Source organism: Rutidosis leptorrhynchoides, chromosome 4, assembly GCF_046630445.1.
Source record: "Rutidosis leptorrhynchoides isolate AG116_Rl617_1_P2 chromosome 4, CSIRO_AGI_Rlap_v1, whole genome shotgun sequence".
NCBI lineage: Eukaryota > Viridiplantae > Streptophyta > Magnoliopsida > Asterales > Asteraceae > Rutidosis > Rutidosis leptorrhynchoides.
Genome location: NC_092336.1, coordinates 268,518,652 through 268,534,468, shown reverse-complemented (window position 1 = coordinate 268,534,468; position 15,817 = coordinate 268,518,652). Strand labels below are relative to the sequence as shown.

Here is a 15,817-nt window from a genome sequence, read left to right as displayed (position 1 = left end):
TGATGGTATGCTAATTATATTGCTAGTACGTATGCGGAAATTGTGTAAGTGATTGCAAGTAAATAGGTTATATATGTATATGTATGATTATTGCATTCACTAAACATTTTGCTTACCTCTCTCGTTGTTTACATTTTTAGGTGCAATTATGGAGAAGGGGAAAGGGGTTGCCGAGAATTAGATATTCCCATGTTGGTTGCTAGATGAAGTTTTTGGAAGTCGACCTAGTGTTTTGGGTAGTTTAGCCACAAACCATGCTCGAGTCTTGTTTGGTTTAAAACTATCTTTTAATGGTCAAACTTGTAACATTTGATTAAAGGCCCTTGTGCCTCTTATGTAAACGTTAAATTTGTTGTATGTTTAAATGGGTGGTATGAAATGGTCTACATCATGTAACCATTTAAATGGCGCGTTAATGGTTTATTATTTTAAAAAAAAATTCGTCAGGTTAAATACGGGTTGGGTTGTTTCAGAACAAACGCACCTATTTATACAAGTTAAGTTGTAACCACTAAATCTTTATAATAGCCATTAAACATTTGAAATGATTAATACTACAACTCAATCGTTGTAACTCATTAAAATCATTTTAATGATTAATATTAATACCATAACTCAATAGTTGCAAGCCATTAAAATCATTTAAATGATTAATACGATAACATAATCATTATAGTAGAAATCAAAAGGCTTCGTAACCGACGTGGCTATTTAATAATCCAGTTATGTTTTTTTTTCTTAAAAAAACATGTAGCAAATACTTGCCCACCCACGACTTAACATAGGTTGTAGCTAATCCCTTTTAACTAACTTTCAACTTCCCACTCCTATGTGGGACAAGTTGTGTCACTTGCAAATTGTGTACCAAACAACCATCTTTGAGATCGAATATCTCATTTCACATTTATTTCATATGGTGAAACACACTTTTTTTCAACATATTTCCAACAATCCCCCACATGAATGGAGATCGATCTCAGAAACAACAATATTCCGATTAAGTTTCAGCAGTTGAATCTTGCATACGAGAAGTAGGTGTTACCCTTTGAACTTTCGCTTATGAAAACACACTTAGTCTACTGGCTCTGAGTAGACGGCGATGTCTTTGAACTCGTCTTCCGTTTGTGTAGGCGACAATACGTTTCACACAAGACTCTCCCTGACAACGTCAAGTCCTCATAGTTATGTTCGTTATGGTCATGAACATTAGCCTGGTTCTGCGAGAGCTTATCAAGTATTGTGACCTAACAATACCCTTCGAAGCGACCCCACTTCTCTCTCACATAGGTGATTCACCACCGAATGGCTACTGATTAACCCGCCAGGTTATTTTAGTTGAATCATTAAAAGCCTTAGGCTTAGCCTCGTACTAGTCACTTTAAGGAATGGACTAGGAAGTCTACTCCTAATTAGTAAACTCCCTTTGAAATGTGTAGGGGTTGCTAGTTTAGTAATTAACTCCGCCACAGTGACTTCACTAGTTCATACAAGTAGGTTATCCTATTGAACTCAGATCTTGGGATCTCCAGTCAACTGAGTTAGGTTTTTCTTCATATAAACTTTATTTATTGAAGGGCTTTAGTCCAATTCCCATGGACGACTTATAAACTAACTCTCTGCTTAAGCCTTTTGTTAGCGGATACGCAATATTATTCTTTGACTTCACATAGTCAACAGTGATAATTCCTGTAGAGATTAGTTGTCGTACCGTATTATGTCTACGTCTTATATGTCTATTCTTACCATTATACATTGTGCTATGAGCTCTACCAATCGCCGATTGGCTATCACAATGTATACATATAGCCGACACCGTCTTAGGCCATCTTGGTATATCCTCAACGAACTGACGTAGCCATTCTGCCTCTTCACCCGCTTTATCTAAAGTGTTGAATTCAGATTCCATCGTAGATCTAGTAATAAATGTTTGTTTCGACGATTTCCACTATATTGCAGCACCTCCAAGTGTGAATACATACCCACTTGTTGCTCTGGAATCATTTGTGTTGGATATCCAATTTGCGTCACAGTGTCCTTCGATTACTGCAGGATATCTGTTATAATGCAGCCCATATTCTCGAGTGTATCTTAAGTACCGAAGTAACCTAATGATACACTTCCAATGAGATGTACTTAGATTACTCGTGTATCTACTTAGCTTGCTTACAGCATATGCTAAGTCGGGTCGAGTACAACTCATTAAATACATTAAGCTGCCAATGATTCTTGAGTACTCTAATTGGTTAACAGGTTCACCTCTATTCTTAGCTAGATGTTGACTTATGTCAATGGGAGTTCTAGCTATATTAGAGTCATTCGCATTAAACATCTCAAGAATCTTACCACGTAATGGGTTTGACTTAAAACAAGTCCACTTTGAGTTCGTGTGATTTGTACTCCCAAAATCACATCTGCTAAACCCATGTCTTTCATGTCAAACTTTGATTTCAACATGTCTTTTGTAGATTTTATCATTCTCTCATCACTACCAGCAATGAGCATATTATCTACATATAGACATAGAATGACATATCCATTTGGTGTGTCTTTCACATAAACACACTTGTCACATTCATTGACTTTAAGTTCAGAATCAAGCATGACATGATCAAACTTCTGATGCCATTGTTTGGGAGCTTGTTTTAATCCGTATAAGGATTTAACAAGTTTACATACTTTCCTTTCTTGTCCAGGCGCTATAAACCCCTCAGGTTGTTCCATGTAAATCTCTTCTTCGATATTTCCATTCAGGAAAGCAGTTTTCACATCCATTTGATGTACTTCCAAGTTTCAAAATGGCAGCAATGGAAAGTACTAATCTGATGGAGGTTATTCGCGTTACCGGTGAATACGTATCAAAGTAATCTAGACCTTCTTGTTGTCTATACCCTTTGATCACTAACCTTGCCTTGTATTTATCAATGGTGCCATCAGGCTTTATCTTCTTCTTGAAGATCCATCGATAGCCTAGTGGTTTACATCCCGGAGGAAGATCCACTAGCTCCCATGTATGGTTTTGTAAAATAGAATCTATTTCACTTTTTATGGCCTCCCTCCATTGAGGACCTTCCGAGGAAGATACCGCTTCATGGTATGTTGTAGGTTCACTTTCTACCATGTAGGTGTAGAAATCAAGACCAAAAGACTTTTCTGTCCTTGCTCTTTTGCTTCGCCTAAGCTCAAGCTCTTCTTCCTCGGATTGTTCTAGTTCTTCTTGAACTAGCTCCTTTGATGTCTCATCTGGGACACCTTCATCATCTATCCTAGATGAACTCACATGTTCTTTTGTAATGCATGGGAATACATTTTCAAAGAATGACGCATTTCTTGATTCCATTATGATCCTTTGTATATATCCGAAATCTTGGATTCGTGCACGAGGAAGCGATAAGCACTACTATGTTCAGCATATCCAATAAATATGCAATCAACAGTCTTTAAACCTATCTTTTGTGCCTTAGGTAACGGAACATCTACCTTTGCTAGGCACCCCCACACTTTGAGGTATTCATAAGACGATTTTCTTTTCCACCATAACTCATATGGAGTTTCATCTCTTTTCTTTTAGGGTATCTTATTTAAAAGATAGTTTGCAGACATGATGGCATCCCCCCACATGTTCTGACTTATACTAGAACTTACTAACATGGCATTTACCATTTCTTTCAAGGTTCTATTCTTTCGTTCAGCAGTCCCATTCGATTGGGGTGAGTAAGGCGCAGTGAATTCATGTCTAATGCCATTTTGTTAACAAAATTCGGAAAATGGTGCGACATATTCACCACCTCTATCACTTCTAACAACCTTGATTTTGCGTTCAAGTTGGTTCTCAACTTCATTCTTATAAGCAATAAACGTGTCAATTGCTTCATCTTTACTTTTCAACAAGTAAACATAACAATACTTTATGCTATCATCGATAAAAGTAATGAAGTATTTGTTTCCATTTCTCGTTGGAATAGACTTTAAATCACATACATCTGTGTGGATCAAATCAAGGGGCTCGGTTTTTCGTTCAACCGATTTAAATGATGATCTCGTTAGTTTGGCTTCAGCACACGTTTCACATGTATGGTTTGATTCAATATGGAATGTTGGTATGCAATTCAATTTAATTAAACAACGAATGGAATTAAAGTTAACGTGACTAAGTCTACCATGCCACACATTAGAAGACTCAAGCAATTAAGCAAAACTAGTACCAGTTTTATTAGCTTCATTGTTAACAACCATTTCATTCAGCTTAAACATACCATTACGGGCATACCCCTTACCAACATACATAGCATTTTTGGTCAATACGACCTTATCAGACTCAAACACAATTTTAAAGCCAAACTTATTCAACAACCACCCAGACACAAGATTCTTACGAATCTCAGGAACATACAACACATTGGTCAAAGTGATTTCCTTTCCAGAGGTCATCTTCAAGATCACATTGCCTTCTCCCTTGATATCAGCAGTGGCAGAGTTTCCCATGAAGAGCTTATCTCCGCTAGTAACATGCTTGAAGGTGTTGAAGAGGCTCTTGTCAGCACAGACATGACGAGTAGTCCCAGTATCAATCCACCGCTCTTTGGTATTTGAAGCAACCAGGTTAACCTCAGAGATCATCACTGTGAGGTCAGAAATCATAGCCACGAGGTTTTCAACATCCTCAACCATATTTGCTTAGTGCGAGTTCTCTTTCTTGGGCTTCTTGCATTCACTCGCCCGATGACCCGGTTGGTCACAGTTATAGCACATGCCATGAAATTTCTTCTTCACGACACCACCTTTAGGTCCAAGCTTAGACCCTTTCCCCTTGTTCTTTTTCTCAGCCTTTCCTTTGCCTTTGTTACCTCTTGAGGATTGACCGTGTTCAACAATATTCACTTTTGCTGAACTAGGGGCATAGCTCCTTTTAATAGCAACTTTTTTGTCTTCCTCAATTCGAAGACGGACCACAAGGTCCTCAACGGTCATTTCCTTTCGCTTATGCTTATAATTCTTGAAATCCATCCAACTTGGTGGTAATTTCTCGATTATCGCCGCAACTTGGAATCCCTCACTAATCACCATACCTTCGGCATGTATATCGTGAATAATGACTTGCAGTTCTTGGACTTGACTCATAACAGTCTTTGAGTCAATCATCATGAACTCCAAGAATTTAGCCACCACCCATTTCTTGGTACCCGCATCCTCAGTTTTGTACTTCCGTTCTAAAGACTCCCATAATTCTTTGGCAGTCTTTGTTTTGCAGTACACATTATAGAGCGAATCAACCATGCCATTCAAAACATAGTTGCGGCACAAGAAATCAGAGTGATTCCAAGCCTGAACCGCGCTCACAGTTTGAGCATCTTGTTCCCCTTCAACTCGGGGAGCGGTTTCAGTCAAGAACCTCGCAAGGTTCAGCGTTGTCAAGTAAAACAACATCTTTTGTTGCCAACTGTAACACCCCAGGTAAAACGTTCCCCGTAGCATGATATTGTCCGCTTTGCAGAGATAGAGACGTACCCTTGTCTCCCCCGTAGGTTGCTCACGGATTTTTATTGGCGACCACACACGATGAACACTTTCCCAGGAGGTCACCCATCCTGGTAGTGCCCTTGCCTGAGCACGCTTAACTGCAGAGTTCTCATGGGATCTGCTGCGCTTGTGGTCCCAAAACGCGTCATGCTAGGAAAGGTCTCCACACCCTTATAAGGCATGCTTCGTTCTCCTCTCCAACCGATGTGGGACGGATGTAACACGGATGTTACAATCCTCCCCCCTAATAGGACACAGCGTCCTCGCTGTGCACGTTTGGTCCGGGGCCTGGCTCTGATACCATCTGTAAATACAGTCGGGACAACTACCGTCCCACCCAGTGCCTTCCCAGCTAACCGCCTGGTGACCACTGAGTGTACCTCAGATACTGATTTTAGAGCCTGCCTCTCGGCTACTGCCAACCCTCGTAAGGGATCGCAAGGAGTAAGAGCCAATGCTTCGTCACAGGTAACACTGTGAGAACCTCCTTTACGACTAACCCGCCACACATAGACGGCGTTATACCAGCTCTGATACCATCTGTAACACCCCAGGTAAAACGTTCCCCGTAGCATGATATTGTCCGCTTTGCAGAGATAGGGATGTACCCTTGTCTCCCCCGTAGGTTGCTCACGGATTTTTATTGGCGACCACACACGATGAACACTTTCCCAGGAGGTCACCCATCCTGGTAGTGCCCTTGCCTGAGCACGCTTAACTGCAGAGTTCTCATGGGATCTGCTGCGCTTGTGGTCCCAAAACGCGTCATGCTAGGAAAGGTCTCCACACCCTTATAAGGCATGCTTCGTTCTCCTCTCCAACCGATGTGGGACGGATGTAACACGGATGTTACACCAACATTTGAAGTTCAAACCCGTGAACTTCTCGGGTTTTTCAGCATGAGTTGCAACCGTGTTCAGAAGCGGTACAACCACCATAGGGGTAACAACAGTAGCAGATGTCATCGTTGCAGTCATAGCAGTAACACCAGAAGTAAGGTTTGGCTGAGATTCCATTGTGAATTCTGAAAAATCGTAGTCCAAGAGTTAGTAACTCAACTGATCAAAATATTAATACAATTGTAACAAACTCTAAATTAATATTCAACCAATTGCAATATGACAAAATGCATATTCTGACCAAGTACCATTTAATTTATAGACAACATAACATCCTAAATTAATTACTTCATCTAGCACTAACTTACTAATCAAAATTATTAATAAAAGTTTCTTAATAAAGTCACCAAATGACTATACAGCTTAAATTCACAATGATCCAATTATGAGAGTAATAGAATTAAAGGACCATATGAATTAAATTAGACAGATAGTAATAGTGAAAATTAAAACCAAAATAATCTACCGAAAAGATGAACAAATATACCAAATAGCATACGGATAGATTATAGTAAAAAAGATCAACAAATATCCAGCCTTAGACAATCATATTATAAATTATATTTTATATGAAGACAGAATCAAAACTTATTATATCACAGCATAACAAGAGTTAACAAGTATGTAACCTGTTGACCCACAAAAACTATAGCACTGATTAAAGTAATAGGCAAACAGAATCAGTCTAGTAGGTAAAAAAAAAAAAATATATGTTTAAGTTGTAGGAAATAGATAACGAAACTGATTACGTTTAGCTAAATAATAATATAAAAGATCAAACCTAAATACGATGGAACCGGGCTTGTGTTTGACACAATTCCCTTAAACAGATTCTTCGTCTGTTTCCAGGGTACACCGGTCCTAAGCAGCGTACTGCCGGACTTGAATTTGCCTGAAAATTCGCCGGAAAAGAACACCGTGTTAAATCGAGAATGAATATCATTTCAAGCTTGTGTGTTTCTTTCTTGTGTATGGTTTTCATTGTGTTTTTAGCAAGGAACAAAAGCACATATTTATACAAGTTAAGTTGTAACCACTAAATCATTATAATAGCCATTAAACATTTGAAATGATTAATACCAAGGTTGCAAAAGACGCGAGACGGGGTCGAGACGGTCGGGTCCTAAAAGGGTCGAGACGGGGTCGAGACGGAGGTCTAGACGGACGTTGACTAACGTTGACTTTTAAATAAAAATGTTATATATTATATATATATTGTACATTACATTATTCCAAACATAAGCATTTCACACATGTTTAAATACTTCAACATTTCAAACATAAAAAAAGAAACCCTAAGTAATAGCACAACGTTTAATATTAAAAAAAAAAAAAAAAAAAAAACTTGAAAAAAATCAGAAAACCCGTTTTTTCCCGTCTCGGACCGTGTTTGACCGTCTTTTGACATTTTTTGGCCGATTTCCGTTTTTTCAAACGTTTTATGTATAAACGGGACGGGGCACTCCAAAATCCGTCTACATCCCCGTCTACACCCCCGTTTTTTCCGTTTTTTACAACACTGATTAATACTACAACTCAATCGTTGCAACTCATTAAAATCATTTGAATGATTAATATTAGTACCATAAATAATAGTTGCACGCCATTAAAATCATTTAAATGATTAATACGATAACATAATCGTTATAGTAGAAATCAAAAGGCTTCGTAACCGACGTGGCTATTTAATAATCCAGTTATGTTTTTTTTTTCCTTAAAAAAAATGTAGCAAAAACTTGCCCACTCACGACTTAACATAGGTTGTAGCTAATCCCTTTTAACTAACTTTCAACTTCTCACTCTTATGTGGGACAAGTTGTGTCACTTGCAAATTGTGTACCAAACAACCATCTTTGAGATCGAATATCTCATTCACATTTATTTCATATGGTGAAACACACTTTTTTTCAACATATTTCCAACAGGTATTTCAAAGGAAATCCTGAAATACTCCAGTTGCTCTAAACGAAATATAAAACCTATAATTCGAGTGGATTTCCAATAGAATAAAAGGAAGTTTGGATTGACTTACTTGGATAGCAACCCCGTCAACTTACCTTGTCGTGTGATTGAATGTCAATTCATGCTTGAATTAAGTTTGTATATTAAATGAGTTGCCTTCTTCGCAATCATGTAATTCGTGCTATTTGGTTCGTGTCGATTCATAAGTGTCTTTCAAATGTGGCACTATAGAATGTGTAATTCCTTGATTTAGTAATATATATTTCTTGTTGCTTTTAAAAAAAAGTTATTTTTCATCTTTTCTTTTCTTCTCTTTTATTTTCTTTTTGTTTTTATTTTTCAATAAAATTTGTTTCTGTATATATGTTTTTCTAACTTTACATCTACTAAAAGGATCATACCAATTGTTGATATACGTGTTGTAATTATAATTATAAGTTTAAAGTATGAGACGAAATCTTTTTTTTTTTTTTTTTTTTTTTTTCTTGCAGAAACACGCGACTAATCTCATGACTCGTTTAGTCGTTTAAGACCATAATAATGGTCATTGATACTTAACCTTATCGTATAATTTTTAATTGTAAATTGTATAAATAAAAGACAAAATTTCACTACTCGTCCCTGAACTTTACATCAACTTTGATTCCTCGTCCTTTTTCTATTTTTTATGCATTCCTCGTCCCTAATATTTGAACGTTCTACATTCCTCGTTCTTCCGTTTATTTTCTGTCAATTTTCATAGTCATGTGTCAAGCATGTGAGGGTACTTTCGTCATTTTACGAATTTCTTCTCCATTTTCATTCTCTTTCCAATTAACCTCTTTCCTTTTCCATCTTGTATTATCTTCTTCATTTTTACCTAATCAACATAAACCCTAAAAATACACAAATGAAAAATGTAAAATTCAAATTCAAATTAATATCTAAAATCAAACTAATTAAAGAAATTTTATACCATGCAAGCGTCCTTTTGGGTATTTGATATTAGTCAACCACCTTTATTAAAAACTTAAAATGAGAAGGATCCAATTAAAGTTTCAGTTTCTATTTTAACATCATTTATCACAAGACATAAATCAAATACCAAGAGCACGCAAGAAAAAAGCTAATGAAAGGCTGTAAAAGGTCCAGAGACTGACCTGTAAATACCTAAACTATGTCCGGCGATGATGGTGGAGCTGCGTCGGTTTACGGCGATGACAAGCGGAAGTGGCTCAAAACTTCAAATCAAGTCACAAAGACTTGCAGAAATATGCGGTTTAGTCATACCACCAAATCTCCATTTTCAGTTTTTCCAAAAACATCACCAAGATCACAAACAAATTTGGTTTTTGTGTCAATATTTTTCAGACAAAAAATTAAGAATACGCCATCAAATAGACGAATTAATTCCTGAAATTTTAGGGAAATGATCACTAGATGATTGTAAACGTTTCAACTATTTCAGATTTAATTAAAACACTTCGGAATCAAAACCCACCAAAAAGTCAAAGAAAGTCAAACCGGATCTAAGAATCGATTTTCAGCAAAATAAACAACGAAATCAAAGCTTGGATCGATGAGGAAGACCTCTTACGCTATGATACCACTTGTTGGTACAATTTCTAGCTTCGATTTAGTGTTCAGATTCGGTTTTGGTTTCTTAGCTTGGAGATGATGAACTATGGGGATGAACACGCTACTACTATTTTGATGTGTTTATGTGATTAAAAACAGCAGCAATGATCAAGTAAGAAGCATAACAATCAAGTTAATATTTTTGGTAAAAAAATATGACTATGGGCGATGATGAGTATTGATGGGCGATAATGGTGTTGGATTCATATCAGCTATAATGGTGAACAAAGAAGGGGTGGGAAGAATGCATTATTAAAAGAAATAAATAAAATACAAAAATTATATTCCTCATCCCTTTTTTAAAATTACCCTCACATGCTCTGCACGTGATAGGAGGGTAACAGAAAAATAGACAGAAAATAGACGGGAGGACGAGGGATGTAGATTTTTGATACATTAGGGACGAGGGATGCACAAAAAAAAGAAAAATGACAGGGAGTCAAAGTTGATGTAAAGTTCAGGGACGAGGAGTGAAATTTTGTCTAAATAAAATAGATACATAAAATATCTTGATATTCTTCACTTATAGTACCTCTTACCTGTCTACTATTTTAAAAGAATGATTCGTAAAATGCAACTATATAAATATAAATTTAGTTACAATAATTAACAAAAATATAAAAAAACATTCCATTTTTTCACAGCAATCAATAATGCAAAAATGTTGAAAATTGTGTTGAAAGATTGAGTAAAAAATAAATTGCAGTTCACCCCTTCTTTCTTTCCCTTACTTCATTCCCATAGTACATTTTTTTTCTTACAACTAACAAACAAGAAAAAAGAAGAGGGCACCTAAATTACACACCCCTCTCTTTCTCTCTATAATACAAATCAACAACATTAAATCTCTTCTTCTTGTTCTTCTTACTATCCCCATTACACACCCACACACAAAAAAAAGTTTTCTTTCTTTCTTTCTTTCTTTTCTTTATAATCCAACATTAATAAACGACATCGTTTGGTTTTATATAACTGAATACTAATCTATAATCATCATCAACTTTGAATTGCTTAAAGTGGGTGTTCTATCGCCTTATGGTATTAATCAGATCTTAGATTATTTGTTTAAATTATGACTATATTAATCATGGGTTGTTTATACTTCTCATCAATTTTTTGTTTTAGGTACTAAAGTTTTAAACTTTTTGTTGTTGTTGTTGTAGGTGTGTTTGTTGATTGTTGATCAAGTATCGATCTGTTAAAGATCCAATGCTTTTTGATTGATTTCAAGAATACCCAATTGAAATCCACACACAATTCTTGAAAGTTTCTGGTATTTTTTTTTTTTTTTTTTTATAATTTTGTTTTTTGTTTATGCCGATAAGGTATTTGATGATAGAACTGAGTGAATCTGAGTTGTATCTATATAGTGTTGTATAATTTTATTGTTTTGATGAGATCTGTTTGCTTGGACTGTTTCAATGTTTATGTAATTCACTTGTTGAATTTTGTTGTTGAATTTTATAGTTGAATTTTTTATTGTTGAATTTTGTAGTTGAATTTTTTGTTGTTGAATTTTGATTGTATAGAATATAGAATGGAAATGGAGAATGGAAAATTGTTTATTGGTGGGATTTCGTGGGATACTAATGAAGAACGATTAAAGGATTATTTTGAAACTTTTGGTGAGGTGAATGAGGCTGTAATTATGAAAGATCGAACCACAGGTCGTGCTCGTGGGTTCGGTTTTGTTGTGTTTTCGGACCCTGCTGTTGCTGAAAAAGTCGTGAAAGAAAAACATGTGATCGATGGTAGAACTGTAAGTTTTTATCGGTGTTCAATTATGGGTTATGATCATAATCTTAGTTTATCAAATCTGTTTCTTGAAGATGTAGTGAGTGTCAATCTATTAAAACCATTGCAAAACTATGCTATCAATAATAATGTGTTTTAGTTTATGATCAAGGTTTTGTAAACTGATTTTTTGTTTGTGAGATGTTACAACTTTAAGTCGACGTATGCTCAACACTACTAAAATCGATACAGAGTAACCTTAAGTGTCAATACCACATCCAATTGCTATATTTATTGCAGCTGATTATTTGATTCTTATGATTCACTATCACATTATCACTTTCAAAAATGTTTTTTTTTTAATCTTTTTCAAATTCTTTGTTACAATTGATTATTACATAATCAATATCATAATGCACATCCGTATGTGTCTTATTTGACCATCACAACTAATGTTTATAATTAGTTATATAAAATATAATCACTTGATCCAAACACTACCGTAGAATTAACTGCACATTTTTTTTTAATTTCGATCTTTAGGTAGAAGCAAAGAAGGCTGTTCCAAGGGACGATCAACAAGTTATGAACAGGAGCAATGGCAGCATTCAGGGGTCACCGGGTCCCATTCGCACTAAGAAGATTTTCGTAGGAGGTTTAGCATCTTCAGTTACCGAAAGTGATTTCAAGACCTATTTTGACCAGTTTGGAATAATAACCGATGTGGTGGTTATGTACGACCACAACACTCAAAGGCCACGAGGTTTTGGATTCATTACTTATGAGTCTGAGGAATCGGTCGATAAAGCATTGCTTAGAACGTTCCATGAACTCAACGGTAAAATGGTGGAAGTCAAACGTGCGGTTCCAAAAGAGTCAACTCCTAGTCCTAACAGGAACCAGTTAAGTGGATTTAACCAAGGTTTAAGTAGAGTTAATAGTTTCCTTAACTACGGTTATGGAGCAAGAATGGATGGTAGATTTAGTCCGGTTTCTTTCGGTCGAACTGGTTATCCGCCATTTAGTCCATCTAGTTATAATTTGGGACTAAATTCTGATTCAGTTTTAGGTATGAACTATGGTGGAAATGGTAACGGAAATGGAAACTTCAGCTCTAATTTTGGATATGGGCGTATGATGAACCCTATGTATAGTGTAACTTCAAATAGGTATGCTGATCCAATTGGGTATGGCGGCATTGGTGGCGGCGGCAATGGTGGCGGTGTAGGTGGTTCTGTCATGAAGTCGATGAATCATAACTTGTGGGGAAACGGGAATCAAAATTTTACTACCAATTCCCCTAATTTGAGCAACTTTTTGGCTCCCGGAAATGGATCTGGCGCGATAGGAGAGATTTGGGGTGGTTCGAATGCGAGCGGGAATAGTGGCGGTGGTACCGCTTGTTTCATTGGCGGTAATATTAACTATCGAAATGACCAGAGTACTATAGGGTATAGGAGGAACAATAGTTATAATAGCATTGCACCTGCAGCCTATACATATGGTGCGATTGATGATGGTGAACTTGGTGGTGGCGGAAGCTTGTATGGTATTGGCAGTGGCGGCACCATTGGTGGTGGTGGTGGTAGTGGTTCGTTATATGCGGACCCCACTTGGCGGTCATTATCACCTGAACTGGAAGTACCTGATTTGTTTGATTATAGTCTTGGAAGTGCAACTTCGGATGGTTTACCCAAAAATTCAGTTGGGTATGTTGGTTATACAAATAGATCTAATGGAGGTACATATTTTACTTTTTTTTTCCTTAAACATTATAGTACTCTTTATTATGTACTCCCTCCGTGACAAAATAACCGTCCCGTTTGACTTTTAAAAATCGTTCTTTCACAATTTTGACTATAATATAATATCTTTGTTTATTACATTGATGAAATTTAAATGAATAGACTAGGTTTTATACGTGTTTTTATTGGTATGATTTTCATCAAATCAAATATTATATAACACATAGAAATATTTAATAAAGCCAAAGACGGGAAAAAAACTTAAGAAATCAAAGTCAAACTGGGACAATTATTTTGAGACGGCAGCGGTATTATATATTACTTAGGTCTGTCAAAATATTTGCTTGTATGTGGATGTGCATATGTATACAGTGAATAGAACTTGTAGTTGAAAATATTGGCACAAAGGGCATGATAGATTTTAAGGAATAAAGATGCACATAGTTATAGTTAGATGGTTTAAAACATATATTGCTAGACAATAATGAGATACATGGATACTGACATTTATAAGTTGTAAAAGATAGCGCCAAGTACCAAAAATAGGCTGATGGCATGAATTTTGGGCTAGTATATTCTTTAATTTTCTACGAAGATTATTGAAATTAATAGATAAATCATTAAAGTGTATTCTCACACTCTGTCATGCGGAACATTGCAATTATTATGGAACAGATTGAGTACAACATAGGGCAAGTTTAGGAGAGTGAAATTGGATATCATATACAATTTTAGGGAAAGATTCCCCTCACATGGATTTGCTTCAAAGTAAAGCAATATGATTATTCAAAGATGAATATGCTTTTGTTTCTTAGTTATAGAGGATGAATTCAGGGTGTTTCAATGCGTGTTTTGAAACTGTTTATTGAAGAACTGTAATCGAATAATCAACTATAATCATGTGTGTTACTGTGTTGCGTGAAGTAGTGTGCTCTAATGTGCTTATGTGGTTTCTTAACAATATATTTAAATGCATCAGTCTAAATGTACATGGTTCCATTAGTATTTTAATTAGTTTTATTAACAATGAAAATGTTGTTAAAAAGATCTGGTAAATAAATAATCTTGATTTTAATAGTTCATAAACAGTTGGTTTTGTTCCAAACACTGTAGGAAACTAGTTACTAGTAACTGATTGTCTGATCCCTAAACAGTTACATAATCAGAATCAGAATCACGTTATCCAAACATTGTAGATAATGTGGTTGACATCTACATGTCGACATCCAAGTTTTGCACTCTTCTATTTATGGGTTAATCGTGAATGTAATATAGCGGCTTACGAAAATGCAAAATTAAGAAAATGGCATATATGAATAGTATAACTGCGTACTTTTAGTAGGATTAGTAATGTAATGTGTAGTGAAGTACGTTTTGGTTCCTTATGATCTCTTATTATAACTCGATATCTGATTTCAGGCATCGCTGCATAGAAAGATTTCTATTTTGAGATATGAAACTTGTGAAGATGAAATACAGTTGGAAGATTTGTGAATTCATTTTACTACACCCTTTTGAACGAGGTACATCAGTTTTTAGAGCACCGTACATTTGGTTAGGGCTAATCAAAGCACCTGTTTTATATGAAACAAATTACACGATTTGGATGATGAAAAATGATTGGAGTTTTTAGAAATAGGCTCTCTGATATACAGAAAAGAAGAAAAAAATTAAACTTTTTTTTTTTTTTCATTTTATAATTTGATATCTGCATTTGCTGTTCTTTTTTTCGGACTTTAGTCGAAAAGTAATAGTTTTTTGTAAGGTATGTGGTCTCATCTTTCATACCCATGTCGAGGTTTCATTGTTGATTAGATTGTATCAAATGATTGGTGTGAAATACTCTTTGTTGGATGATGCTAAATTGGGATCCCTTTTACAATGAAATTGCTCTATATTCAATATATGGTATGTTTCAATTTAAGATTAGACACTCATTTCTGTTTGTACAATGTAAGGCACCTAGATCCTTTTTGTTTGTTTGTTTGCATCTTATGTTGTTAGGTTTATTTACGATTGGAAAAGTCGCGAGAGAGAAGTCGGTCGGGATTTTAAAGCGATTAGTCGTCTCGGGGTCAAGTTGGGTTGAGTCGGTCGTTGACTTTTAGTAATATATAAATATATTTCAAACATGTATATGGACTGAAAGTATAAAGTTTTTAACCTAAGTTTGACCAACGTAGACTGATGTGTTCTAGAGGGTGCGTATGAAACGGCTATCAGTTCTATATTTATTTACTACAGGAAATCACCTAAATTAAACTAAAATACAAAAGGCAAGTATACCTATCGTGTAATAATATAGCTAAGGTAAAGTCCGGGAGGTCGATCCGTGGACACTAT

At 35.8% G+C, this 15,817-nt stretch overlaps 2 protein-coding genes across 2 annotated transcripts; one reads left to right on the top strand and one right to left on the bottom strand.

Annotated features, from left to right (window-relative positions):
* Positions 1–4,674: 4,674 nt before the first annotated feature.
* Positions 4,675–6,533, bottom strand: LOC139841603 (uncharacterized). The gene is made up of 2 exons (XM_071831816.1): positions 6,400–6,533; positions 4,675–5,437 (listed from the first exon to the last, which is right to left on the bottom strand). Exons 1-2 carry the CDS (start codon positions 6,531–6,533, stop codon positions 4,675–4,677), a joined length of 897 nt encoding a protein of 298 aa, XP_071687917.1.
* Positions 6,534–10,808: 4,275 nt separating this feature from the next.
* Positions 10,809–15,361, top strand: LOC139843537 (heterogeneous nuclear ribonucleoprotein 1-like). Its single transcript, XM_071833639.1, has 5 exons — positions 10,809–11,033; positions 11,159–11,268; positions 11,525–11,754; positions 12,273–13,470; positions 14,894–15,361. The coding sequence occupies exons 3-5, from the start codon at positions 11,533–11,535 to the stop codon at positions 14,905–14,907; spliced, it is 1,434 nt and encodes a 477-aa protein (XP_071689740.1). The 5' UTR covers positions 10,809–11,033; positions 11,159–11,268; positions 11,525–11,532; the 3' UTR covers positions 14,908–15,361.
* The last annotated feature ends 456 nt before the right edge of the window (positions 15,362–15,817 follow it).

What these genes read in the sequence shown, in the direction of transcription:
- LOC139841603 (XM_071831816.1), bottom strand. Translation starts at nt 6,533, where the DNA reads ATGGAATCTCAGCCAAACCTTACTTCTGGTGTTACTGCTATGACTGCA. An exon ending in CATGCTGAAAAACCCGAGAA is followed by an intron (nt 5,438 to 6,399) that starts GTTCACGGGTTT and finishes GGGGTGTTACAG; the next exon opens with TTGGCAACAAAAGATGTTGT.
- LOC139843537 (XM_071833639.1), top strand. Translation starts at nt 11,533, where the DNA reads ATGGAAATGGAGAATGGAAAATTGTTTATTGGTGGGATTTCGTGGGAT. An exon ending in ATGTGATCGATGGTAGAACT is followed by an intron (nt 11,755 to 12,272) that starts GTAAGTTTTTAT and finishes TTCGATCTTTAG; the next exon opens with GTAGAAGCAAAGAAGGCTGT.